This window comes from Lepus europaeus, chromosome 3 (genome assembly GCF_033115175.1).
Source record: "Lepus europaeus isolate LE1 chromosome 3, mLepTim1.pri, whole genome shotgun sequence".
NCBI lineage: Eukaryota > Metazoa > Chordata > Mammalia > Lagomorpha > Leporidae > Lepus > Lepus europaeus.
In genome coordinates, this window is record NC_084829.1 from 84,234,638 (window position 1) to 84,255,128 (window position 20,491).

The 20,491-nt window shown below is 39.1% G+C and overlaps 1 protein-coding gene across 1 annotated transcript; it reads right to left on the reverse strand.

Moving 5' to 3' along the window:
- Window positions 1-19,179: 19,179 nt before the first annotated feature.
- On the reverse strand, window positions 19,180-19,969 carry GJB7 (gap junction protein beta 7). Its single transcript, XM_062187231.1, is given in 3 exon segments — window positions 19,180-19,613; window positions 19,616-19,933; window positions 19,936-19,969. Coding segments are annotated over 3 exon segments (786 nt in total).
- Between the last annotated feature and the right edge of the window lie 522 nt (window positions 19,970-20,491).

A 20,491-nucleotide genomic window follows, 5' to 3' on the forward strand; every position in this document is an offset into this window, starting at 1 on the left:
TTTTCCTCAATCTGTTGTCTTTGAGATATCTTCTTCTCACAGCCTAAATTAGTGTAAGCTTTCATCATTTAAAAGTGGATTTTTTTTTCCCCATCTAAACCCAAAGAAGTTGAATGTTGCAGTTCTGAACCATGTTATCCGAATTACATTATTGTCATATGTTAAATACCAAAGTTTTGGAAGTTTTCAGCATGTTAAATGTAGCATAGTTAAATTATTATTTTTAAAAGCTAGTCAAAGATTTTAAAAGAATTTTTAAAATTTATTTGAGAGGCAGAGAGAGAGAGAGAGAGACACAGGCCTCCCATCCATCTGTTTACTCCCCCAAATGTCCATGATGGCCAGAGCTGCACAAAGCCCAAGCCAGGACCAGGGAACTCAATCCATGTCTCCCACATGGGTGGTAGGAATTCAACTATTTAAACCATCACTGCTACCTCTCAAGAGCTGCAGTAGCAAGGAGAGGAACTGGAGCCAGCAGTTGAACCCAGATATTCCCATGTGGGATGTAGGTATCCTAACAGGTATGTTTAACTCCTAGACCTAATGCACACCCCAGAGATAGACTTTTAACCAGGCAAATTTTGGTCATAAAATAAAGTGATGATACTTGCTTTAGGTATTAAGATGAAAGTATGTAAATATACCTACAGACAACAAAATGCCCTGTTGTTTTGGGAAAAAGAAGTGGGTAGTTGTGAAAGTCTTGGTAGACAAGATCAGTCTTAAAAAATTGTTGTCTTTAGATGGTCAGAAGGGACTAGGGAATTCTGGGGTTGGAGATTATGAAAAGACATGCAATAGGAGTATTGCATGTGGTCCATATGGAAAAATGGGGAGATGGAGTAATTGAAGCGGTTGATGGGCCAGATCATGAAGTTTTTGTTTGCTATATTTAGTCTTATTTAAAGGGGAAGGGCGGGTTACTGAATGCATTTAAGTTGAATGATTTAATCAATTTTACCTGATTGGTACTGTGTAGAGGATAGAAAGGGTAAGTTGGAATAACAAAGAGTTGGAATGGGCAAAAAATGCTGGGAGCCTGAAGAAAAATAGCATTAATGGTGTTGGGAAAGAGACTACTGGTTATCAAAGATGCTAAAAAATAACCTAGCATAAGGCAACTTTTTCCAAAATACTTAATTGTACAGAGAGATCAGGGCTGGAAGATGATTTCTGTAACAAGAGAAGTTTCTCAGTTGCATGTTATAGCTCCCAATTAATCCAATGCATAAAGACAAGTTCTACTGTAAATACAGTATATTAAGCGTTAGTGTGTGTTTTTCATTTTAAATGTTGTATAGGTATATCCCACTGAATTAGTATTCTAAGGAACAGATTTTGGGAAAATGCTTGTCTAAAATGGCATTCAGTCAGCTAGGACTGATAATCAACAAAAATAATAATACATCAATTTATCAATTTTTTAAAATGTTAATTATTCTGATTGGTCAGTCTGTCTTATAACTAATTGATTCCTCTGCTGTATTGATTGCTAATGTTTTTAAATTCACTTTGTGTTCCAATGATATTTGTTGAATAGTTTGATTAAATTCCAGTCTCCTTGTTCAAAGCCACTGCCAACCTCTTCAAACTTTCTGATCCGACTTCCCATTTCCTGCTGTTTTCTGTTTTTCTTTGCACACTAAACTACTTTCCTCATCTGAAAACCCTTATAAATAATAGGTCTGTCTGAAATCTTTATTCCTCTTATTTATATTACTGGCACCTTATCCATCAATTCTCAGCTTAAATATCACCTCATCAAAGACACACCGAGATCATCCACAAGTTTTGCAAGCCTTTAATAGTGAATCGGTTTTTTAAAAAAAATTTTTGGGCCAGTGCTATGGTGCAGCAGGTTAAAGCCCTGGCCTGCAGGGCCAACATCCCATAGGGGCACTGATTCATTCCCGGCTGCTTCACTTCTGATACAGCTTCCTGCTGATGCACCTGCAAAACCAGCAGAAGATGACCCCTGAACCCACATGGGAGACCTGGATGAAGCTCTTGGCTCCTGATTTTGGATCTGCTCAGCTCCAGCTGTTGTGGCCATTTGGGGAGTGAACCAGTGGATGGAAGTCTTTCCTCTCCCCTCTCCTCCTCTCCCTCCACCTTCCCCCTCTCTATGCCTTTCAAGTAAATAAAATAAATCTTCTTAAGAAAGATTTGATATAGCTATTTGAAAGGCAGAGTTACAGAGAGAAAGAGAGAGGTCTTCCATCCACTGACTCATTCATGAAATGGCAGCAGTGGCTGGAGCCAGGCCAATCTGAAGCCAGGTGCCAGGAGCTTCTGGGTATCCTGTGTGGGTGCAGGGGCCCAAGAGCTTGGGCCATCTTACTCTGCTTTCCCAGGCACATTAGCAGCAAGTGGACCAGCCAGGACTGGAACCTAAGCCTACGTGAGGTGCTGATGCTGCAGGTGGCGCCTTTACCCACTATGTCACAGTGCTGTCCTCTGTCTTTGATTTTTATATTTGTTTTTTATTATCTGTACCCTCCATCAAGAACATGATAGTACAGATTTCCCCCAGTGACCTTGCTTATTAGAGGTGCTTGTGATTTTGATGACGTGTTCCTCCATGAATAGGGAACCCTTTGCCTTGCCAAATTAAAACGTGTATCACTCCAAAACCTTGATTTCTGATTCCCTTTTTCAAACCATGAACTTATTTTAGTTCACTTGCTTAAGATTTCTCCACCAAAAAAGATGTCTACCTCATCACAGCTAACTATTCATAACCTTTTTTTAAGATTGATTGATTGATTTGAAAGACGGCAGAGAGAGGTCTTCCATCAGCTGATTCACTCCCCAAATGGCCGCAATGGCTGGAGCTGGGCTGATCGAAAACCAGGAGCTTCTTCCAGGTCTCCCATGTGGGTGCAGGGACCCAAGCATTTGGGCCGTCTTCCACTGCTTTCCCAACTTCCACTGCTCTCCCAGGCAGTTAGCAGGGAGGTTATTCAGAAGTGGAACTTCAACCAGCACCTGCCCCTGTTCATTAGCTCTTGTCCTCAAGTAGTTCAGCTTAATAGACTAGATCATATCTTTAAACATATTCCTTTGCAAATATTCTTGCCCTAATGATCTAGGAAAGATGCTAAAACATTTTGTCTACTGTTGAGCAGTTGAATGGAAGAAAACTATTGCAGGAGGAAGAAGTGTTGGCACATGGTCAAGAGGGAGAGGAGCATGGGAAGTGTCACTATGTTCCTCTATCTATATTTGAAAACATAAAGCTTGTGTAACTTAAATAAAAATACAAAAAACTTAAGTAGATTCAAAACTATCTGGCAGTTTTTCTGTAGTTTTCTTAATTATGTGATCTTTTAATCACACTTTGAAAATTTGTTTTGAAAATTGAAATTAATCACATTTTGAAAACTGAAAAACTTGACAGAAACCTCAACTTTTCACCACCAAATCTATGTGTGTCTGCATACTTCTCTACTTTTTATCAAAAACTAGTCCTTGATTCCATCCCCTCACCTTCCTAGGAACTTCATTTTACCAACATTGCTTTTACAATATCTTGCCCAGCAGTTGATGGGTAGGCCTTACTACTATTCTTGAAAGGATGGGGAGAAAGATACTTTATTTCAGCCATCTATATAGTCCCATTTATTTCATCCCAATTATAGCTAAACAGGAGTTTCCTGCTCATGTATACCCCCCATTCCTCGCTTCTCATTTTCTACCACTTTAGATATACCTACAACTCTCCTAAAATTGCCTTTGTTAGGGTCCCCAGTCTCTCTCATGCTGCCATTTATATTGATTGTTTTTCTTCTCTCATCCATTACCTCCAGATTGTTCAGTAGGATTAATGACCTTTTCCTTGAAATGTTCTTATTTCTTGGCATTTTTTTCAAGGGTTTTCTCTTTACCCTTTTTGGCCGACCCACAGCTGCCTCCATCTCTAGTTCATCTGCCTGACATCTGGGTCAATGTGTCTTGCTATACTGTTGGATAGTCTAATCATTTCTGTGTAGTTTAATGTTATCAGTGCACCTTTCCCACCCAAACTTATGCCTCTAAGGCCAAACTTTATAATTCTAGCTTATATATTCAACTGCCTACTTCATAGTTAAGCATATTACATCCAAACCATTATTCTCCACCCTGCCTTCAAGCTATTCCATTCCAAATATTTGTATCTAAGCTCTTTGACGTTGTTTATAATAACTAATTATGTTCTTTCCCTATACATATTCATCTGTATCTCTTAAGTGCAAAGGAAACTTGTGCTTCTCTCCATGTCATCATAACTTTAGTCCAAATCCCCAACATTTCTTTCCTAGACCACTGTAACATTTTCCCTACAGCGTTTCTTCAGTAATATTCCCACCAGCAGCTAAATTGATTTTTAAAAATTATTTTAAAGGCAGAGATACAGGAAGATAGAGATTTCCCATCTTCTGGTCCACTCCCAAACTACAAAAGCCAGGGATGGGCCAGGTCAAAGTCAAGAGCCAGGAACTCAATCTGAATCTCCCATGCAGGTGGCAGGGACCCAACTACTAGAGGGTGGAATATTAGCAAGAAGTTGGAATTGAAAGTGGAGCAAGTACTCAAACACTTCAGTATGGGATGGATGTGGCTGTCCTATATGGTATCCTAACTGCTAAGGGCAAATGTTCACCCCTTAAATTGTTTTTAAAGCAACTTTGAGGGGGAAAACATTCTCATCTTCACAATACACTTTGGATAGAATTATATTTTTCTCTTGTAGTACATGTCTGTCTGAGCATATCTTGTTACTGTACTTTCTCTATCTCATTGCGTTCTAGCCACATTGATCTCCTTTGAGTTCCTCAAACCAGCCAAGCACTTTGACATCCAAAGGCCTTTAGAGTAGTGTTTCTTCTGCTTGGAATGTTGTTCTTACCATGCTCTAGTTTGCTCTTTTTCCAGGTTTTAGACCTCTGGCCCGATGACTGGTAGTTCCTTGATAAAATACTCAGTTCTTCTGATGGCATTTATCAAAATTGTAATTCCTTTTTTTTTCTCCCTGTTTTATTGCTTTTGCTTCTCACTACATGAGGCTGCACAACAGAATCCTTTCTAATTGAGACACCTACCAGTCTACCCAGTGCCTTGTATAGTACTTTGCTTGCAATGCTTGGTAGATACATATTTAATAGTGTTTTTAAAAAATGGGATTCTGACTCCTGGAGCTTAGAGTCAAATTACACAGTTATTTCAAATGCTATGAAAGTATAGTAGATGGGTGGGAGGGAAGTTATGGGGGGGAAAAAGCCACTGTAATCCATAAGCTGTACTTTGGAAATTTATATTCATTAAATAAAAGTTTAAAAAAAAAGTATAGTAGAAGACATTGTAAGACTGTAGTAGAATGAAACTTATAATATATTCATGATGTGAGAAAGCGGTTAGTAAAGGTTTCCCCATAGGGGATATCAAGGGAGTAAAGGCAGAAAAAACCAGGACAAGAGAAAAGCATGTTTAAAAAGCTCTGATAGGAATAGCTTATGAGGAAATATTAGGAAGTTAATAAAGCTAGGACTCAAAGTGAATGATGAAAGGTAAGTAAGGGACAGACCAAATAATGTTTTTATTTACTTGAGAGGCAGAGTTACAGAGGAAGAGAGAAAGGTCCTCCATCTGCTGATTGACTCCCCAAATGGCCACAACAGCTGGAGCTGGGCCAATCCGAAACTAGGAACCAGGAGTGTCTTCTGGGACTCCCACATAGGTGCAGGAGCCCAAGCACTTGGGCCATCTTCCACTGCTTTCCCAGGCCATAAGCATGGAGCTGTATCAGAAGAGGAGCAGCCAGGACATGAACCAGCACCCATATGGGATGTTGGCACCCTAGACAGAGGCTTAGCCTACTACATCACAGTGCCGATCCCCAAGTACTGTTTTTGAAAAACTGTGTTGGATCTTTTCTTGAGCAATGAGTTCACACATGGGGGTTTTGTGAAGAAGAATAAGATCATTTGACTAGAACTTCAGTTTGATGAGGAAGGATTCCAGTTGGGAATTCAAGCATACCAGTTAGAAAGGCTGTGCTTGTCATTCAGGCAAGAGAATACTGGCTTAGAGTAGAATGCTGCTGGCAGGGATAGGGTAAAGTAAATGGACTTGAGAGCTCTAGAATGTTTGACAGAAGTTGATCATTATAGGAAAGGAAGGTGGGAAGAACTAAAAATTTGAGGGTTTTAGCTTGAATCCATGGTTGAAGAAGTGCCATTTATTCAGATAAGACTGGAAGAGGAGCAGATGCATGGTGCATGGTTGCCTAGGAAGAGAGTATAAAAAAGGGCCCAGGGCTGAACTGTGAGGTATTTGAATTTAGATTAAAAAGAGGAAGAGCATGAAATGGAATTTTGTCACAGTCTACTGAGGTAGGTAAGAATAAGATATCCTTTGGATTTGGTGACAAGAAAATAAGCACCTTGGTGAGTTAGTTTTAGTGGGAACCAGCTTCAAGTAGGTTAAAGTGTACAGTGCAACCAAAAGAACTATTTTTGGAAAGTGTGTGAAGAGAAGACTGAATGATAGTGAAGGATGTCATGGATTTCTGTAAAAGTTAAATGGTGGACAAAGAGTGTGCTATCATGCCAATGAGAATAATTTCATAGAGATGTTGAAGAGTGAGAAATAGCCAATATTATTATCAAATTCATGAGTTTCTGGTTTGGATAATTCTGAATTATTGGTGCTGTTTACCAAGCTAATCTAGAAGGACTAGAGTACAGGTTAATGTTGAAGTTTCTGTGAACCCCATGGTAAAGAGGTACAATGATCAGTATTTTATAGGAGTCTAAAACCAGAGTTCTGGACTTTGAGATCAAACACCTTGCCTTTTTCTTTTATTTCCCAAGCATTTAGCCCAGAATCTGGGATATGGTAAGCACTTAATACATTTTGTTGGAATTGAAGTAAGAAGTGAAATCATCCTTTATTCTGAACTAAACATTTTGGAGTTTGCAACTTTTTTTTTTAACTTTTATTTAATGAATATAAATTTCCAAAGTACAGCTTATGGATTACAGTGGCTTTTTCCCCCTCATAACTTCCCTCCCACCCACAACCCTCCCCTCTCCCGCCCCCTCTTCCATCCCATTCACATCAAGATTCATTTTCAATTCTCTTTATATACAGAAGATAATTTAGTATATATTAAGTAAAGATTTCAACAGTTTGCACCCACACAGAAACTCAAAGTGTAAAGTACTGTTTGAATACTTGTTATACCATTGATTCACATAGTATAACACATTAAGGACAGAGATCCTACATGGGGAGTAAGTGCACAGTGACTCCTGTTGTTGACTTAACAGTTGACACTCTTGTTTATGGCGTTAGTAATCACCCGAGGCTCTTGTCATGAGTTGCCTAGGCTATGGAAGCCTTTTGAGTTTGCCGACTCATCATATTTAGACAAGGTCATAGTCAAAGTGGAAGTTCTCTCCTCCCTTCAGAGAAAGGTACCTCCTTCTTTTTTTTTTTTTTTTTTTTTTTTTTTAATTTTTGACAGAGTGGATAGTGAGAGAGAGACAGAGAGAAAGGTCTTCCTTTTTGCCGTTGGTTCACCCTCCAATGGCCGCCGCGGTAGCGCGCTGCGGCCTGCGCACCGCGCTGATCCGATGGCAGGAGCCAGGTGCTTCTCCTGGTCTCCCATGGGGTGCAGGGCCCAAGCACTTGGGCCATCCTCCACTGCACTCCCTGGCCACAGCAGAGAGCTGGCCTGGAAGAGGGGCAACCGGGACAGGATCGGTGCCCCGACCGGGACTAGAACCCGGTGTGCCGGCGCCGCAAGGCGGAGGATTAGCCTAGTGAGCCGCGGCGCCGGCCGGTACCTCCTTCTTTGATGACCTGTTCTTTCCACTGGGATCTCACTCGCAGAGATCTTTCATTTAGGTGGTTTTTGTTTGTTTTGCCAAAGTGTCTTGGCTTTCCATGCCTGAAATGGAGTTTGCAACTTTTAACACTAGTTGGAAAGGATGACGGGCAGAAAGCATTTAGAAAAAGACAGTCCTGAAGAACACCAACACTGAGTTAGTAGAAAACAGTAAGGAAGACTTGGGAGGGGAAGGGTCAGGTGAGAAGCAGGAAATGGAGTGAGGATACAGAGCACTGGGGAAGTCAGAGGCGGGAGGTTGATGAAGGACAGATGGCCATGTCAGGTGCCACTGGGAAGTCAAATCAGAATAGAGTCAGAATTAACTGTTTTACAGAAGTTTTAGTGGATACTAAATAATTTTCCAGATATGTTTCGTTGAATATAGTAAAAAGTGAACTTCTGTGTATTAGGTAAAAGTTGAAGTAGAGTAGTAGATGGAACTTGGTCCCAAGAACAAAGACAGAAATCATTCCAAAATAGGACACTTTTTAGGTAATTCTGTAAGGTAGAAATGTTGAGTTCTTGTCAGGAGAGAAGGAAAGAACACCCAACAACAAACCTTTGAAAAATAGAAAATGGTTGGAATGGTGAAAGTTTGAGATGAGGAATGGGAGAAGGAGCCAAGTAGGGGCAATAAAAGTACTATTGCTCAGCTCATTCTCAGTGCCATTTCTCACATTCAAAGCCTAATTCACACATAATGTTATAGTGGCATCATGTGTATGATTATATGGTTTTATTTATAGTGTTCCCCACTTCAGATACATAGTCCTGACCGAAGCCCAATGCATCAATGAATTGGGCTTCAGTATAGTAGGAAACAAAGCTAAGAGGACAGAAAAAAAAAAAAAAAAACCTGGAGATCTTAAAGGCACCAAAACAAGAGTATAGTGGGAATAAGGCTAAGGATTAGATATGGAAGACTGGGACACTGAGATTAAGATTTTGGGAGTGTTGCAGCTTATAGTGTCTGAAACTAAACCATATAGGTAGTTTATTGATACTAGGATATGGGTAAGCATTATTGGAATTGAGAATACATGGAGTCTAAGTTATTTCTTAGCCTTCACAAGAGATGGCTCTTCTAAAAAGAAATGTGAGAAACATTGAATTAAGTGTTGAAATCCTAATTTGAGAGGACTAGCAGGTCAGTGCTTCCATTCTGTGTGGTAGATGTAATGCATTTGGGAAAGCAGCTTCTTGTGCTGCTTTCAGTAAAGAAGTTGCAGTGTAGAACACTTTCTCAAGACCATGTTGAACGTGATTGGAAGGAATGAGCAGAATAAGAGAAAAATTAGAATAGTAGGAGTGGAAATAGAAATAGTAAGTAGATATTCTCCTTACTTGCCCAGAGGAAAGATGAGCTTTATAGTTGAGTTCCTTAAGGCTATCATTTGGCAAGAATCTGCTATGTTTGGTCTTATGAAGGTCTCAGTGTTGGGTCTGCTGGTAACAGTTCACATTTATTGATCACTGCTCTGTGCTAAGCACTGCTGGAAACTTTCCTTGCATTTCCATTGATTCTTAAGAGTCAGGTGCTCATATCTTTATTTTAAGATGATAAAATTGTGTAAGGTGAAAAAATGTTATGTGTCTTGCCTAAGGGCTAGAAAGATAGTATCTTGCAGAACTGGGATTTGAAACCAGAAAACTGACTCCAAAACATGTGCAGGAGTACTTCAAGAAGTTCATGGAAAATGTGCATTACTTTTTAATATCATTTTTTCACAAACTTGATTTGGAAAACATAGGTAGCCAAATGAGATAATAGGTGGCTTGGTATTTTAGCAGGAAGATAATATAAAAATGATAAAATCTGAAAAATTATTTTAGATGACTAGGAAATATTAAGAGCTTATTTGTGATACTCATTTTTAAACTACATCTGTATGTAATTTGTATGGTTTAATTAATACTGATTCCATAGAAAAAAAGTCCGGGGTCCAGTCTGGAGACATGAAGAAGGTGACTATGTTGATGAAGGTAGAGAAAGCAAAAGAACAAAGAACTTGTCTACTAGAAGTCTTCACTACTGTTGTGTATTTTTTTTTTTAATTTATTTGAAAGATACACAGAGAAGGAGAGGCAGAGAGAAAGAGGTCATCCATCTACTGATTCACTCACCAGATGGCCACAATGGCCAGAGCTGTGCCTATCTAAAGCCAGGAGCCAGGAGTTTCTTCCAGATCTCCCACATGGGTGCATGTGGGACTTGGGCCATCCTCCACAGTTCTCCCAGGCCACAGCAGAGAACTGGATCAGAAGTGGAGCAGCCGGGACTTGAACCTGTACCCATATAGGATGCCAGTGCTGCAGGCAGCGACTTTACCCTATACACCACAGCACTGGCCCCTAGTTGTATATTCTTAAGCCCTAGAATCTAAAAGAAATGAATGGAAATGAGAAGCAGTTGTATTGGGCTTGAACATATTTTGACCAGCTCTCTACGTTAGTATGTTTCAGAGGGCTACAGTTGAAGCTTTATAACTACAGGCTTTGATTGTTGCCACCATAGCTACCAGATTCTTTTTCTTTGCCAAAATAACTATGAGTATGGCAAAAGAATGTTTATGGTGCAGGTTGTTTTACACAGCCTTTAGTTTTACCAGCATAAGTCCCCTTCTCCAAGGTAGGCTGGGTAAGAGGAATGGGTGGTAACAATGGCTTTCATGTGCCAAGGTTCCTTTGTAGCAGTAGGTGTTCAAGTCATTGAGCTTTTGAGGACATAGGATTTCAACACTATTCAAAGCAGGTCACACCAGGAAATTCTTCACTGGAAACATGCATCTGAGTCACCCTCACAGGGTAGTCCACCTCTTGCCAAGTCAGACTGACTCCCCTCATACTGGCTCTTTAAGATATTAACCAACACCTGAAACTTAAGATTTTGCTTGGTGGGGGGGAGAGGGTCGGTAATACAGAAAGTCATTCTTGTTCATGTATCTCCAATACACTTTAATAGTCCTGAAATTTTAAGTTCAAAGAAGTTATTCTTGGCAATTGATTAGAATTGATTGACTACTTCCAACCCCTAAAAAGCTGAGAAACTCATTATGTTTATAGGTTTGAAAATTTCAAAACTATCCTTCAAAACAGCGTCCTTACTAAACCTATATGCAATGACTAAAAAAAAAAAATCTGAACTGAAACATTACAAAATTCATTCTCAAGCGTGTATGTACTCAAGACTTTCTGATCCCATGATTACAATTGGGGCTTTTAGGGATTTTGCCTTTTGATCCTCTTGACATTCCTTGCCCCATGAGAATACGAAATAAGCAATCTCACTTTAGAGAGGGACATGGGGAAGTTTAATGACTTGTAACTTCAGTGCTACAAAACAGGTCTCTTGACCCCTAGTTCAAAATGCTTTCTCTGCTGTCCTGCTTGGTGACAGTATTGCCATTTCAAAGTAGGATATAGGGCAAGAGTGTCAGGAAATAGAAAGCTTTTAGGTTTTCATTGTAAATATAGATGGTTGTACAATATGCTTCTAGGAGATGGCCCAAGTCCTTGGGCCCCTGCACCCACACAGGAGACCCAGAAGAAGCTCCTGGCTCCTGGCTTTGGATCAGCTCAGCTTTTACTGCTGTGGTCATTTGGGGAGTGAACCAATGGAGTGGAAGACATCTCTGACTCAACCTCTCTCTCTCTCTGGAACTCTGTCTTTTAAATAAATAAAATAAATCTTTAAAAAAAAATATATATATATATATATATATACACTTCTAGAATGACCTGTTACATGTCAGAGTGTACATTGATGTCTTAAAGTTTTTTTAAATTCATGTTAGTAGTACAGAATGAGAAACTTTCATCCAACAAAATACTGATTGTATACCAGCTCCCAACCAGAGTATATTAGACAGCCATATCAAAGGCAACAGCTGCTTTGCCAGAAGCAAAAAGACCAGAAAAATCTTGAATGCTCTGTGTAACAAGGGTGTGACACTCTCTGATACAAAATGGTGGTTGGTTGTGTTTAATCCATTGAGCTTTAGATGTGTATTATTAAATTTCCCTCACCCCACCCCCACCCCAAATCTGATATTCTTGATGAGAGAAAATTTGATTTTTTTTCTTTTATTGTAAAACTATACCCTGGAGTCCAGCATTCCTGTGGCCCAGCTGTGTTGTTTATGTAGGCAGCTTTCCTTGGGAAGTACTACATTGAAGTGGAGGGCAGACAGGCTCCAGCACTGTTTTGAAGTCTTTCATATACAAAATGGAGCACTGAGTAGAGCACCAGTTACAAAGTGTCTATTTCAAAGATCCTGAAAGGCTTGAGAAACCCACACCTGAGGTCTGGCTCTAACTAGGTAGTAAGACACTGTTCTGAGCTCTATACATATCATTTCATTGAATCTTAACTAAAAGGAACTAGCTGGCATTGAAAGTAACTTTTTGTGATCACCACTGACTCATCTATTCTAAGGGACCCGGCTATTCTTGCTGAATCAAGTTAACAATCCTAGAATATTACTTGGAGGAAAATGTATATAGTAGTCAATAGTAATTGTATAATACATGCACACACACTTTTAAGAAATCAAAGTGGTAGATCTGATAGCCTTGATAGGGGAAAAGAAGACCTCATATTTCAAACTAGTTGACAAATCTTTTTATTACTTTATTTCACATTTTCATCACAGGTCATATTCATTTTAACTTCATTTAAAAGATTTTTTTAGTAAATATGTGTATATAATCTTCAGTAAATATTCAGATATCATTTGGGTATCTGTTTGTCAGGGCATATGTATTTTTAATTAGGTGATTTGCTCTGCTTGCAGCTGCCAATGTCCATCTCTAACTTAAGGTTTGACTGCTTTTACTAACAAGAAGCTGATCTGGAGTGAAATTGGAGATGCAGTTAATTTACATGCTGTATTTAAAATAAGTATAAAACTGTGTGTGTGTGTATAAAGGTATGTAGTGTTTGGGTCCTCAGTTGCACGGGAGTAAGAGGCCACAAGATGGCAAGCAAACACTGAAAATGTGTGTGCATAGATAAGGTGTTAAATTAGAACCAGAAATGATCTTTTAATTGATACTTTATAGGAGATATGGGCTAATATGTAGTCATAATTTTGAGTATAAATCAAACAGTAATTGAAGTACAGTTTTTAGGAATTGAGAGATGACTATGATACATTAGCTGTTGGTCAGTTTTAGGATGAATAGACTAGTCTTCATAATGGAAGTGGGCATGTGTGTTGATATACATGTTTAGTTATCTCATGAGGTTAAAAAAAAAAAGCTGCAGCACATTCAGTAGTTACATGGATATGCAAGCCTTCCAAATCTCTTTGAAATAATTTTGTTCAGAAAATTTCTAGAATACTGGGTTTGGAGTTTTGTGTCTTTTTTTTTTTTTTTTTTTATTCTTGCTGTGCCACTTCATGTCACATTGGACAGCACTTTGTCATTCTAAGTGGTAGTCACCTCATTTATAAATAACTAATATTCAGTTTTTTGAGTTTATACAACAAAAATCTTGCTGTAAGGCTCAGGAAAATGTTCATTGTTGCTGAACAGCTAGTGTTGGTTAAGGCTAAAGGTACAGTCATGGAGGACTGCCTTCACGGTTCTTGCCTGTGTTCATGTGTTCAGTTTAGAAGGGAATACAAATGTGTAAGCCAGTAATACAGGGGTAGGGGGTTTAAGAAGGCTGGGTGGTGTTATTTACAAACCAAGCATTTCTTGAATGTGCTCCAAATGCCAGTGCTTTGCATGGATCACCTCATTTAATTTGTACAGTAGCCCTATCAGATAGGTATTGCTACATTACTTATCCCCATTTTACAACACATTTTGCTTTCTGAAAGAAATATATGATCCAAGACTTAAAATAACATTAGAATTTTTCAGGGTGGAGAAAGGAAGAATGAAATCATACAAAATATTAAGTACTTAACACTTCACTTACACAAAGGCCATGATTTTAAAGATTTTTTGTAAAAAATTATATGGAACTTCCTAAACTGTTTATCATAATGAAATGTCTTATTTTGCATGAGATTTGTCTTTTAAAGTGAGTCTACTAATCAGAGAACCTTCTGTGGACTCAGGTTTACAAATGAGTAATAAATAGCCTAATTTTGCCCTATGTACAAGTATGTTCTAGGAGCCACATCCATAGGATCTTGAAGAGTTAAAGGGGAATTTGGAGACCATTTAACTGTTTCTCTCATACTAGCCAGAAACATTTTTTACCTCTTCCATTGTTAGGGATCTCACAACTTTATTATCATTTTATTGAGGCTTTCAGAAAGTAAAATGGGGATAAGTAGCAATGCCTATCTGATAGGGCTACTGTACAAATTAAATGAGATTATCCATGCAAAGCACTGGCATATAGAGTTCAAATTAATAGGACACGCTTATATTAGGTTTACAAAAATCTCTTCGATGTTCTCCAAGTGTTCCTACTCTGCAATTCTGGAACATGAAATACAAATTAACTTTTTAAAGTTCATCATAAAAGTAAGGTAAGTTTATTTTGGTACAAAAGTCCGAAATCCATATACAGGTTTTCACAATATATTTTTTTCATCAAGTTTCTGAGGAACCCTTATAAACTATTTTTCAAGCATTGGGAAGGTCATTTCCTATGTTTTGGATACTAACCTCTGTTAATACAGGTTCAAATTAACCTTTTAAAAGTAATCTCATACTACATTTTGCTCATTTTAAGGTGATAGCCAAAACTCCAAGCATGTTTTGTAGTGAAATATCAGTCCTTGTCTCACATTAAAATCTTAAATCTTGGTGCAGAGTTATTATTGGTTTCATTTCAGTGGACTTACTCTGAAATTCCAGCCTGCTGACGTCAGGGCATTACTTCTGCCATTCAGCATAGCAGCCATTTCTTCAGTCTTCCATGTCTTCATCCTGGTCACTAGTGTGAATGTAATCAGGTGCTGGCTTTGGCTATAATTAAAAGAGATTAACAGGCAATGATGTATCACACAGGAGTTAAGCTATCTCCCACATACCAACAAAAGCATGAGATAGGCAACTCAGGGCTGATGTGGCAATTCCTTGATGGTGTCCATGTCCCTGCAGCTGGCCTTTTACTCCTTCATAAGGTCTTGCTTACATCCTCACAGTCATCTCATGACCAAAAGATGTTCACTGCAACACTAGCTGCGATGTCTCAAGCAGGAAAGAATGGGAAAGGGAAAAGACACGTGCAAACTAGGGCAGTCCCACTTTTTAGGTAACTGCTCCAAAGCACCAGCCAGAAAACCTCTTGTTGCTTTGGGCAAGAAGTTAAACAGCTACCACTACATGCAGAGATGACTTGGAAGTATATTTTTCTAGCTGGACATATTGCTATATTCTCCAAAATCAGAATCCTTTCAGGTAAAGGAGGAGTAAGTAATGAAGAGATGGGACATAGGCAAAGTAAGAGGAACACAGGTTTTTTTATTCCCAAGAAATACTAGGTTCCTAAGTACCAGGGGCCTAAGCTGTGAGGGTAAATGGATATGAAGAGATGGACAGCAAATTTCATGGTCCTAGTTGCAGTCAGAAGTTCCCACACTCTCATCCCTCTTCCTCTTCCCTCTTATATTCACATTTTTATTTTTTTTTACTAAGATCTATTTTCTGTTAACTTTATAACTCTATACTAAATAAAGAGTTCAACAAATTGTTTGAAAAAAAACTTCAACAGTCAATACAAGGGCTGTTCAAAGTCATTGCTTCTCAACATGCTAATTTCACTTCTATAGATTTCCTTTTAGGTGCTATATTATCACAGATCAGGGAGAAAATCTGGTATTTGTTCTTTGGGGACTGGCTTATCACTGTGATATTTTCCAGTTTCATCCATTTTGTTGCAAACAACAGGATTTCTTTTTTACTGCTGTAGTATTCTATAGTGTGTATATCCCATAATTTATCCAGTCTTCAGTTGATGAGCATTTGGGTTGATTCTATATCTTAGCTATTGTGAAATGAACTGCAATAAACATGGAGGTACAGATAACTTTTTCATGTGCTGGTTTCATTTCCTCAAAAATATGCTTTCCACCATATTTTTATTTATTCTATTGAATTCTTCATTTCCTACATTTTGTTTTGATTTCTCTTTAAAATCTCAATTTTATGGGAAAAATTTTCATTCATATCATGTATGGATCTCTTTAGTTTGTGGATTTGCTTTTGATTACTTCTAAGTAATCTTATGATCAATCTGTTGAATTCCGTTTCTGGCATTTCATCAGTCTCTTCATCTTCACCTTCTAGTATTGAAGTGTTGTGTTCTTTTGGGGACATCATGTTGTCTTCTTTATTCTCATTTCTTGAATTGCTGAATTCATTATTATTAGGCATTTGTGGAGATGCTTTTTTTTCCTCCTGTGATGGCTTTTATCTTTGAACTATACCTCTGTGGCTTAGTGAAGTGTCTGCTCTTTTAGTAAATACTCAGAGGTGTGTGCTGGGTGTGGTCAGGGAGCTCTGTTCAGTGCTCCAGGGTGAGAGGAGTGTCCACAGTGACACCCAAGTTGGGCACTGTAAATGTCCTCTTTTTTCTTTTTTAATCAGAGGGGAGATTTGTTCTGCTCTACTGGTGTCTTCTCACACTCACCTCCTCTTCTCATAGAAGACCTCCTCTTCTCAAACTGTGACCACTGGACACTAGCTCCAGTGGGCATAGTTATCATCTGTACTAACCATACAAACAATCCATGCAGTCCTCATTGTGAACACAGATCCTGCAGCAATGACCCTCACTAGGGAATCAGGGAGCCTCAAGCATGTGGAGCCACCCACAGTGACTGCCCAAAGTCCCAGCCATACCCTGCACTCTCCCATGCAATCACAGTGCTTTCACAGTCCTAGCGCACAAGATTCTCACAGTTAATAGCACTCAGCCCCTGTCAGTTCTCCCAGGCAGACTCAGGCATCTCCCCTTGACTGGTTGCTGGGCACATGAACAGGAGCTGGTGCAGCTGTTATGTATATCCAAAATGGCATACACCCTCTCTTGGCTAGTTACAGGACACCAGTGCCAAGTGGTAAGTGACAGAGAAATATGCCCTTTTTGCCCTCTAGATTGGCAGGTACGCTGTACCCTACAGGGCTCCAAGTTGGACTCTCACCAGGCTCTTCCTACAGCTTTATCTCCAGTGGCTTGGGCTGCTGCATTCTTGTCTCCCTTCACTCCAAAGCTGGTGCTGAGGCTCACGGCTGCTGTGATCCTAAGTTGTGCATGTCCATACCCTCTACATAGGTCATAGTGTCCCTTTAATTTCCATAGAGTTTCCTCTGCAGTTTTCTCCCTAACTCTTCCCTGAGACTGCCCTCTCTCCATTTTTTTAAACTATCTTACCCTAGACTAGAGCAGTAAGTTCCCTACTTACTGTACCATCTTTTCAAGGCAGTCTTGAGAATGTTCTTATAGAAAACCAATTTTGTAAATCAGGGTACTTCTGAAAGCTTAAAGGAGTAAAGATTCATTTAGCCTCATTTCCATTACCCTTGCTCACATTACCTTTTTGTTTCTTCTCTATGTGAAGTTGAAAAGTGAGGAATGTATATGTCCAAGTAATCATACCCTTTCACTTGGGCAGAGCTTCCCAAAATATTTTTGTTAGCAACCTCATCCTCAGACTCAAAAAGTCCCTCATCTCCGTTTCAGTTGTGCACATTGAAACTTTATTTTCTGGATTCTGTGTCACCGCAAGGGTCTCAAAAATATAAAGCCTTTTAAACCACCTATGCCTCTTGAGAAAAAATTTCTACTAAACTCCATTTATGAAGGCTGGATGATTTCATGTCAAATGGTAAGGAACATGGTTGTAAGCTCAAGTCCAGCAATGATCTGTTGTATCAACTGAAGGAAGGAAAACTACAATTTTTACTTTTTTTTTTCTCCAGAACAGTTTTTAAGTCAAAGATTATGTCCATTTTTTATCACATGTTCTGTAGACTATATATGATTCAACCTTTGCTGTACAAGGTGTGTAAATTGTAATGAGACAATTTACTCCAAAGAGGGCAGGACTTAGAAGATATGATGTAAATGATTTTATTTAAAATTACATTTTTGTGAACTGACTTTCTGTTAAGAAATCCCCAAGAGAATAACTTCTTTAGCAAGCAGTGTTCCAAATCCTGTTCTACAATTCAGAACGTTTCATTTTATGAGGAAAGTCATATCCAGTGCAGCCAGGTAAAGAGAGCAATGACAACCAAATAGCATTGCAAAGCAATGTCATCTTTATTTTCAAGTAATGCATATACGTTAGAGTATTAAATCCAAAGAGGAAATACCTGAGATTTTTTTTTAAGTTGATAAGTAAAAGAAAGGTCTAGTCTTCAAAACAATTGATGGTATTACATCACTGTAACAACAACATGCACATTTTGTCTGTCCTAGGAGGAGATATACTGGTAAATTGTGAGCAAACTGTGACATATTGTACACTATAGTGTGAATTCCTGATTACTTAAAGGTCTAAAAATATGGAAATATACAAAGTATTTCAGTGTTGTTTTTATTTTACAAGAAGCATTAAGCATTATCAAGCAGGCAGGTGCTTTTTCTGTAGCCTCCTTGTCCCCTGTCAGTGTGCTACTTTATGTGGGACCTGCCTTCCCTGGCTCGAGAGTGACCCCTGCAGATTTCTTCTGGTTTAGCCCCAATTGTGAGTTATCTCCCGGTAATATTTGCACTTTACTTGGAGACCACTGAAATGATGCTTTTCTTCTCCCTCCGCAAGTCCACTTACAGCCAAAGGACCCTAATGTGTGAAGAGTCCTTGGCTCTGTAGTCTTTCCCTCAGGTTGAGCCATCTCACTGGATGTGCTATGTGCCCCCAGTTAGTGGCAGCTCCACCATATACCAGGGTCTTTCTCTATAAAGATTGCTTAGGACTGAGTGAGTGGAGCCTTGGCTACCACTTTGGAAAGATTGCCAGTGCTTCCATGGCAGCTTAGAGACCATCCCATTGGTCAGAAATGTCATGTTTTATATGGTTCAGTTGTATATGAATTGTAATGAGAGTTAGAAAAAAAATTGACATAGGATTTCTTTTCTTACAGATCTAAGCTGTTCAAAGGGTGCTCTTGGATTACTTCAGACTAATTTGGAAATATTCAAAAATATCTTGTGTATCCACATATTGGAGAACCCTACAACAAAACACTGAGACCTCTGTCTAGCGTTCACAACTGAGAGCATATTGAAATTTTTAAAAAGCTTTCTTCCAAATGATATTAATACTAACACCACTTGTTTTCCAACACAGCTAAGATCTTTGCTTAGGAAAGATGCATGTTTTCTGTGTTTAACCCACTTGTGTGTCACAAAGTAGCTTTGCTTCAGGTTGTCGGGGTGTGTCTGTGGTCAAGCCTGAATGGTGATTCTGGAGTATAGCAGGGGTCCCCATCTTATTGCTTCCAACACACCTGAAGTTGTGACGCTCACATCCTGAGGCCCTGAGGTTTTTAGAATATCTTTTGAGGCAGCGCTTAATAAAACACCTGAGAACTAAAAAGCTCAGTTCAATGAAGTTCAGCACAATGCGCAAGCATGAAGTGATGACCAAGAAGAGGATGAAGATGGTTTTCTCCGTGGGTTTGGAGATGAAACAGTCCACAGTGTTAGGACAAAGCTGCAAAGCACACTTCAAAAGGTAAGGAAAACGAAATCCATCATAGAGCTTATAAAACAAAACAAGGAAGCCAATTTCAAAGCCAGTTTTAACAATGAGGCTGATAATAGGCCTCCATCCATCGTACCTGGGCTCACATAGAGTTTCTTTCTGTGCCTTTTCTCCCTCCCCTCACGATAGGCTACATGTAGAACTACGAGAAGAGAAGGCGTGGAGACCATAATTAGCTGTAAGGCCCAAAGTCTAACCTGGGATATGAGGAAGAAGTGGTCAAAACACACAGTTTCACAACCAGGCTGTCTAATGTTGCACTCAAATTCTCTCTGCTCATCTTTCCAGACGTGCTCTACTGCTACTATGTAGACCAGCAAACGGGAGATGAACACAACAGCCAGCCATAGCCTCCCAATGCCAGCTGAGTATTTACTCCACTTAGAAGGTCTCTGAGGAACATCCAACTCATGGCTTAGTCTCAAAAGAAGGCAAGACTCTGCAAAAGAAAACAATTTCATCATGATTCATTTATTTCTATTCCACTTGTAATTTGTACTGTCTTATTTGGGAGATTGTGGAAGACAAACTCCAATGTCTGCATTGTAACATCTCTGGATGTTGAAGGCTCTCTATGAATCCCATAGGATGCGCTTATTTTTTATACAAGGAAATAGTACAACTGGTCTGTGGACATATTTGATCCCATGCCCACTTTAATTCGAAATTTGGTTGATTTTCTCTAATATTCTACCACATTTCCAAGCAATTCTCTGGTCAAAAATCTTTCTGGTTTGCTGCTTTCCTCCAAAGATGGATGGGTTGTTACTGATTAGGGAAACAGATATAAATCCCATGGTGACACTGGTACCTTGAGATATCCTTCACATACCAGACTTCTGAAGTTCTAGTCTCACTTTCTGTACTCAATTAATGCCCCTCCTCAGTCACTGATGGCTCTACAGTGTCCTTAGCTGCTGTTACTTCCCATACC